This window comes from Pholcus phalangioides, unplaced genomic scaffold, assembly GCF_987345545.1.
Source record: "Pholcus phalangioides strain wild (caught in Gottingen) unplaced genomic scaffold, Ppha-v1.0 ptg000007l_1, whole genome shotgun sequence".
Taxonomy (NCBI): Eukaryota; Metazoa; Arthropoda; class Arachnida; order Araneae; family Pholcidae; genus Pholcus; species Pholcus phalangioides.
In genome coordinates this window covers 20,319,693-20,327,741 of record NW_028301600.1, presented here as the reverse complement: position 1 = coordinate 20,327,741, position 8,049 = coordinate 20,319,693, and the positions used below count along the sequence as shown (strand labels likewise).

Sequence of the window (8,049 nt, the reverse complement as noted above, 5' to 3'; positions counted from 1 at the left end):
TGCAGAGATCTGCAGGTAATCTCAAAGATGTACCAAAAACTAACTCTGCACTAGAGGCTTTGATATCCGGCTTGACGGCTGCCCTGAGACCAAGTAAGATGGCTGGCAATGTGACGGTCCACTTTGGATTCTCATGTGCCTTCAATGAGCTTTTTAAGACACGGTGGAACCGTTCGACCATGCCATTGGCCTGTGGATGGTAAGCAGTGGTACGAATCCTGCTAGTGCCAAGCAGGTTGATCAGTTCTCTGAAGAGTGATGATTCGAACTGCCGTCCTTGATCGGTTGTTATGGTTGATGGACATCCATAACGGCAAATCCAACCATCGAACAAGGCACGACAAACTGTGTCTGCTGTGATGTCTGCTACAGGTATGACTTCCGGCCATCTGGTGTAGCGATCAATTACTGTTAAGCAGTATGTCTTTCCTTCTGAAGGAGGCAGAGGTCCAACCAGATCGATATGAATATGAGAAAATCTTGCATCGGGTGTTGCAAAGGTGCCTAAAGGTGTTTTGGTATGCTTATGAACCTTTGAGCGTTGGCACTCATTGCAACACTTTACCCAATCTTTGATGTTCCTTCTCATGTTAGGCCAAACGTATCTTGCAGATATTAGCTGAGTAGATGATGTTACACCTGCATGAGCAAGATTGTGGAAATGATGAAAAATAGTCTTGCGGAAGCTCGCTGGAACAAATGGTCTTGGTGAGCCTGTAGACACATCACACACGAGTTCTGTTGCGGTAAATGGACTTGGCATTGACTTGAAAGTCAGTGAACTAGAGTTGTCTTGCTGTAACTGTTTTAATTCTGGATCCTCTCGTTGAGCAGTTGCAAAAAGGTCAAAATCCAGGAATGGTGATTTGGAAATCGAGTTGATTTCTATTCTTGAAAGAGCGTCAGCTACCACATTATCTGCACCTTTAGTATGACGAACATCAGTGCTGAATTGCGAGATGAAGTCGAGGTGTCGCCATTGACGTGGGCTGCATTTATCAGGATTTTGCTTGAAGGCGAAGACGAGAGGTTTCTGATCGGTGAAAATTATGAACTCACGGCCGTCTAGCATGTGCCGGAATCTTTTGACAGCAGTGTACATTGCTAACAGTTCTCGGTCGTAAGTGGAGAACTTCTGTTGACTCTTTGTCAGTTTCATGGACAGGAATGCAATGGGTTCCCATCCTTTTCCATTTGATTGCATTAGCGAACCACCGACTGCTAAATCACTGGCGTCAACCCATAGACTTAGCTTGGCACCAGGAATTGGATGGTGAAGTAATGTTGCACCCGCTAAAGCTTGCTTCGCATCGATGAATGCTTGCTCGGCTGGATCAGTCCACTGAAGGATATCAGCTGGCTTGGTTTGAGTGGCTCTTTTGGATTTCTTTTTGTTTTTTATTCCCTCCAAAAACTTGTGTAGAGGTGTTAAGATGTGTGCAGCTCTGGGCACAAAACGACGATAAAAGTTGAAGAGACCAAGAAAACGTCGTAATTGAGTGATGGTGTTTGGCTTAGGAAAGTTCAGGATGCAATCAACACGATCTGTTAAAGGCTCGATGCCAGATCCAGAAACTTGGTAACCCAAAAATTCAATTGATGAAACACCAAATACACATTTAGAGGGCTTGATGCTGAGGCCATATATTTGCAGACGTTCGAATAACAACCTTAGATGTTCGATGTGCTCTTCTGGTGATTTCGAGGCTACCAGTATGTCATCAACAAAGGCATATACAAATGGAAGTCCACGAGTGACCTCGTCAATAAACCTTTGGAATGTGGCTGCAGCGTTGCAAAGGCCAAATTGCATTCGAGTGCTCTCGAATAACCCAAACGGTGTGATAATAGCACTTTTATGAACATCTTCCAGATGTATAGGAATCTGATGATAGGCCCTAATGAGATCTATATGGGAAAAGATTTTACTACCATGCAATTCAGATGTAAAGTCCAGAACATTTGGAACACTGTACCGGTCTTTCACGGTCTGTGCATTTAAAGCTCGGTAATCACCAACTGGACGCCATTCATCACTGTCCTTTTTCGGGACCAAGTGCAGAGGTGATGCATAGCAGCTGTTAGATGGTCGTAAATGGCCGAGGTCAAGCATCTGCTGAAATTCTTGCTTCACGATTTTCAATCGATCAGGAGCTAGACGTCTTGGTTTGGCATGCACAGGTGGACCAACAGTCTCAATATGATGCACGACAGAGTGTTTCACAGGTTGTCCTGGTTGTGGTGGTTTGATGATGTCGGGAAACTTGCTGAGAAGGCTGTGGTAGATGGTGTCACCTTCGATGAGTTTGATTGAGTGAACTTCTGCAATGTGAAGATCACAGTCAGTATTGAGTTTTGTTGTCCTATCCAGCAAACATCGTCGTCGGAGATCCGGAACAAGATCAAAGTTGAACAGAAAGTCTGCCCCAATGATGGGTGTGGAAACATTAGCCAGTAGGAAAGTCCAAGTGAAATTACGACGGAGATTGAAATCTAATGTCACCCTCTTTTGACCATAAACACTAATGGATGAAGCATTAGCAGCAGAGAGCTTCATAGTGGCGTCGCAGCGTCGTTGTGATGGTGATGCTGGAAGGATAGAAACATCGGATCCAGTGTCAATCAGGAATCGAATTTTGGAATTTCTGTCCATGGTAAAAAGGCGACAAGATGCCTGTGGCAAGGAGCATGTCGCGATTACTCCTCGCCCGCCCCGTTTTTTTGAAACTTGCACGGCGACACGCACTTTTTGGCGTTGTTGCCGAATTTGTTGTGATACCAGCAGTTTTCCGATCGTGGATGCGGACTGCGCGCACGTGAGGTACGTTGGCGAGAGTTGCTGCGCGAACGCAGGATGTTTTTCAACTCGCGGCGTAACTGAGCCACTTCGTCCCGAAGTTGCGCGACGGAATCCGGCTGTTGCGGTTTCTCAACTGCGTCAACATGCTGAGGGTTCACTTCATGAATTTTGTCGGCGAGTTGAGCAGCTTTCTCGAGAACGAGTGGAGTGACAGCAGCGAGAATGGACTGAGTTGATGCCGGTAAGTGTTGGAGAAAAAGCTCCATCAGCAATTCTTCGGAGACAGAATGCGATTCCGCTCGTCGTCGCAATTCGCGGAGAATGTCGGATGGTTTCCGATCTCCCAATGACCCGCATGTTAAGAGCTTTCGAAGTTGAGTGGACGACGACTCGCTCGACCGTTTAATCAGTTCCGATTTCAGCCTTTCATACGGATCCGTGGCCGGCGGATTAACGAGAATGTCCCGGACAAGAGCCGCACTTTCCGGAGGCAGATTCGCGACAACATAGTTGTACTTTGTGACAGATTCGGTTATCGGTTTCGGAACAGCGAGAGCGAAAGTGCTTTCACACATGATAAACCACAGCGCTGGATCATGGTGGTTAAAAAGTGGTACCTGAACGGCACTTACTTCCATGATGAAAATCCAGGAAAAGTGATGTCAAGTTCCGGAAAGCGAAAGTTCACTCACGGGAAACACCAGTAGATTGCCTCGTGCTGCAGTGAAGAAACTGGAACTTGTTCGAAGTCCGCGGTCACCATACTTTGGGTTATGAGGTTGCGTGATTTGGATAAAATGATGGATTCAGGATAATTGATTAATTTCTTAAAATAATTATTTATTTACAACACGAAACATAAGACGAAATAAAAAATCTACGGAGCGACATGTTAAGCTCTTGATGGTTTGATCGCTTCTCTTCCGATTTCCCGCGCGACAATCCAATGGCGTCGGCTTTACAAGTGCCGCCATCTGTGAGATAAAATACAAATCGAATCTCACCACACCCCCATTGGGAAGGAGCATGATGGGAGTAGAAAGCGTGGGTGGGGGAGAAAGGCCCTCGACGAAGAGAAAAGAAGCTTGGTGTGTTTTCGGTTAGTTAGAGAGTGGCTCCTGTGGACTCAGGAGGTAATAAAAGGCTCGCTGTAAGCGAGGAGGACGTGTAATATGTTATTGTGAGAAATTATGAATAAACCAAGTAATATATATAAAAGTGGCAGTGATTATGATTGTGACAATCAGTCATTAAAAACGAACCCTACATAGTGGTGTCAGCAGTGCGGTCAGTAGAACTATACTGAATGGAAACTGACTATTTTGTGCGAAGGTGATCGCAGGAATAAATCATCGTTAAGCGGTTGACAAAATAGAAGGATCAGGACTGATCACTTGGCGTAGCTGATCACACATTGGGTGGTCACCAGTGTCTCAAGACATCGGAATATTCATGTGAAAGCTCGACCATCGGCAGAAACGAACGAGCATCAAGACTTTCGCCTATACCGAGGTGAGCGGTCACATTTTTTTGTTATCAGGCGAAACCGAACTATTTCGTACAGTAATTTCATTCGATATTGATTTTTTTTTTAAAAAAAAGAAGAAAAAATATTAAAAATGGCCGTCTTTGCCAGGGGACGAAAAGAGGACCTGCTGATTTTAGCAGATGAGTTACGGGTGGAAGTCCCCAAAGCCGCAAAGGTTGTGGATTTGAAAGAGCTAATCATGAAAAGCCCTCATTATGAACCAGAATTTGTGAAAGAATTACTAAATAGTATTATCGATGAAAGAACAGAGCGAGAAGCAAGAAACCACGAATTAGAGGTAGAGAGAATAAAACATAATGAAAGACGTGGAACACGTGGAAATAATGATTTTATTGGGTATTTGAATTTAATGAAAGGTGTAATACCAGAGGTGACGGAAAACATAGAGGATTGGCCTTTTTTCTTTCATCAAGCAGAGACTATATTCAAGTTGTATGAGGTCCCGGAGGAATACCATGGGAAAATTATACTATGCATTTTGAAGGGGAAGGCTGGATGCATAAGTATGAGGCAGGCAGAACCCAATTTTGATGATTACAACAGAATCAAAGAGATAATTTTGAAGGAATTTCAAATCACTCCCATTGAACATAAAAAGAATCTAGATACAATGAAAAGGAAAACGAAGGAAACGTGTAGTCATTATGCGGTCAGGGTGGAAACAGCTGTAGATTTATACCTCAAGTCGAGGGAAGTTAGCACATTTGAGGATTTGAAACAATTGGTCATCGTTGATAAAATTAAAGAAAGCCTGTCCCCAAACATCAGAACCTATATACAGTTGAAAGAAACAGACGGTTGGTTAGATGCAGTCAAACTCGCGAAAGAAGTAGATAATTACACGAGTGCGACAAATAATAGCGGTTCACATTCAGAAAATTTTTCTGACATAGGATGTTATGATAACCAACAGAATAGATATTTTCGTGAGCATGACCATGGAAAGAAATATTCTGATCAGAAGCCACTTCGAGAGGAAGGTTGTTTCATTTGTTCGTCAAGATTCCATGTAAAAAGAAACTGTCCTGAAAATAAGAACAGAGTCAGCATGAGTAATAGAAGAGCAGGTAATTTGGATACTAGAGTCAACCAGATAGAAACGGAAAGTGTACCACAAGATACAGAAGCGTTTTCAGTAACAGGAATCGGTATCAGTGACGATATCAGACAGGATTCCGGATATATCCAATCTATCACCGCATTGAAGAGAATGAAAGTTAGCATTGAGGGAAAAATTGTGAATGCATTGATTGATTCAGGTTGCCAAATATCTGTCTTAAGAGAAGATTTGGTCCCTCGCCACAAGACAGAGTCTAAAGCAAAGACATATTTGAAACCTGCATTCGGAAAGCCTATTTTGGCAGGTTTGAGACACATCAATCTGGCCATTCCCGTAACGGACAAAACAAGTGTAGTCCACCACAGAGCCATCTTGTGCGCTATTACACCCCACATAAGTGAGGAGGCCATATTACATCCACAAATTATCAACTTACTCAAAGGGGAAGTGAAGGCCCAAAAGATCGCAGCTGCGAACAAGAAGCATATAACGAACAACGAAATGCAGGCAAAGCAGGGTGGGAGAGATGGAGTGGATGAGAGGAAAAAACATAAACAGAGCACACCCTCACCCCACAAGAAGAATTTCGAAGAAGCGACCCACTGGTTGCTGAATGGGAGTCAGCAGCGAAGGGTAAGTGAGGATACGGCGGGCTGCGCCCTTCAACAAAGGGGTTGGGGGTTGGTTTTACCAAAGGAAAAAAAAAAAGTTTTTTTGCGAAGGGCCCGTAAAACTCCTTTTGAGGGACATGTACAAGAGTGCTAAGAAACAAATGACAGAATCTAGTACTCATTTTATTGGGAGGGGGTTGTCAAGGATACGAAGGAATTTTGTGTGTGCATGTGAGGCTTGCCAGTTGAGAGGAAAGAACCTATATATTCTAGAAACCTTGGGAAAGAACGAAGTCTCAGACAGAGCTTCAATTACTCCATCAGTAGGGGCAGAACAAAAACTCATACTGTCCGACCATCATCACAACACCTGGAAGCGGACACTCCAGGGACAGACAACGTAAGCGCAGACGTGATATCACGTTTACGAACAGAATGAATTGTGTGAACTGAAATAATGAACATTAATGGTTACTTGCGTTTTATTGCAAATTACGTAAATATTTATTGCTATCAGTATCGTGTTATTTGATCATATCCTAGTTTCTTTTATCAGTATCAATGCATGTAATCAGATTGTCTTGTAAAATATGTTATGCATATTTCACGCTTAGGAAGGGGGTAATGTAAGGTTTTCCCCCATTGGGAAGGAGCATGATGGGAGTAGAAAGCGTGGGTGGGGGAGAAAGGCCCTCGACGAAGAGAAAAGAAGCTTGGTGTGTTTTCGGTTAGTTAGAGAGTGGCTCCTGTGGACTCAGGAGGTAATAAAAGGCTCGCTGTAAGCGAGGAGGACGTGTAATATGTTATTGTGAGAAATTATGAATAAACCAAGTAATATATATAAAAGTGGCAGTGATTATGATTGTGACAATCAGTCATTAAAAACGAACCCTACACCGCATTTCACTGGCCAACCGTTTACCCTAGAGACATACTTTCAATTAGAAAAAGTATCCAAATAACGTGTAAATTTAAGATCCGCCATTCATATTGCAAGGGGTTGTATAGTTATTGAAATATAAAAATCAACTTTTTATATGGACACACTGTCCTAAAAACCCCCCAATTAGAAAGTTGTTGCCCTGTCTCTCCTGGGGCAAACGAAAAAAATCTCGCGTTTCTAAGTGAAGTATTCGCAGAGATATTTGAATTTAAAATCGGTGGAAAGGTAGGAAAGAACAGCATAAAAATCAGAGAGAAGCTTTGTCCCTTAGTTTATGGTGTTCTTTCCCCACTTTTCTCCGATTTTTCAATTCAGATATTTCAGCGAATACTGCACTTAGAAACATAGAATTTTTTTGTTGGCCCCAAGAGAGGCAGGGCAACAACTTTCTAATTGGGTTTTTCAGGACAGGGTGTTCGTATAAAAACTATCAATCCCTTGCAATATAAATGATGTATCTGAAATTTACACGTTATTTGGATAATTTTTCTAATTGGAACTAAGATCAACGGTTCATGGAATCGACCTGTATGTAATTAATCACCCAATGACTTTATACCACATTGTGAGTGGTACAAAAGGTGTCGTGCTCTGTACGACCAAGATAAATCTGTGCAGCAGCGGTTCTTAACCGGTACTCCACGCTCTGTGTGCAATTCCAAGAGGCCCTGCGATCGCTCGAGGAAAATAAAATTTATAAATGAAAGGGGCTCCGACATAGAAATTATATACTGAAAAGGGCTCCGTGAGTCAAAAAAAGGTTGAGAACCGCTACTGCACAGTAGATCAATCATTGGGCTAGTGTTCTGCCATCTTCTCACATGTAGGGATATGGTATAACCATAGATCGCGCATGAAGGGTTGCTTTTTTGTTTCCTACACCTAATCACGTGACGAGAGGGTACTTTCACGAGTGGTAAGAAGAAATTCCTTGTTATTTCAATGACCACTCCTTAGGTGAACACCGTGAATGTGCAGGAAATCACTCAATATGCCGAAATCCTGCTGTGATTTGGTTGCAATCTATCATCTATTAAAGGTGCCAAGATTACCTTTCCAGGAGAGTTAAATTTAGCCCCCCCTCCC

At 42.9% G+C, this 8,049-nt stretch overlaps 1 protein-coding gene across 1 annotated transcript; it reads right to left on the bottom strand.

Moving 5' to 3' along the window:
* Positions 1–2,697: 2,697 nt before the first annotated feature.
* LOC149085043 (uncharacterized) lies at positions 2,698–3,375 on the bottom strand. The gene has a single exon (XM_089233838.1). It carries the CDS (start codon positions 3,373–3,375, stop codon positions 2,698–2,700), a length of 678 nt encoding a protein of 225 aa, XP_089089964.1.
* Between the last annotated feature and the right edge of the window lie 4,674 nt (positions 3,376–8,049).

Excerpts from the sequence above, each read along its gene's own strand:
- LOC149085043 (XM_089233838.1), bottom strand. The coding sequence starts at position 3,375 with ATGTGTGAAAGCACTTTCGCTCTCGCTGTTCCGAAACCGATAACCGAA.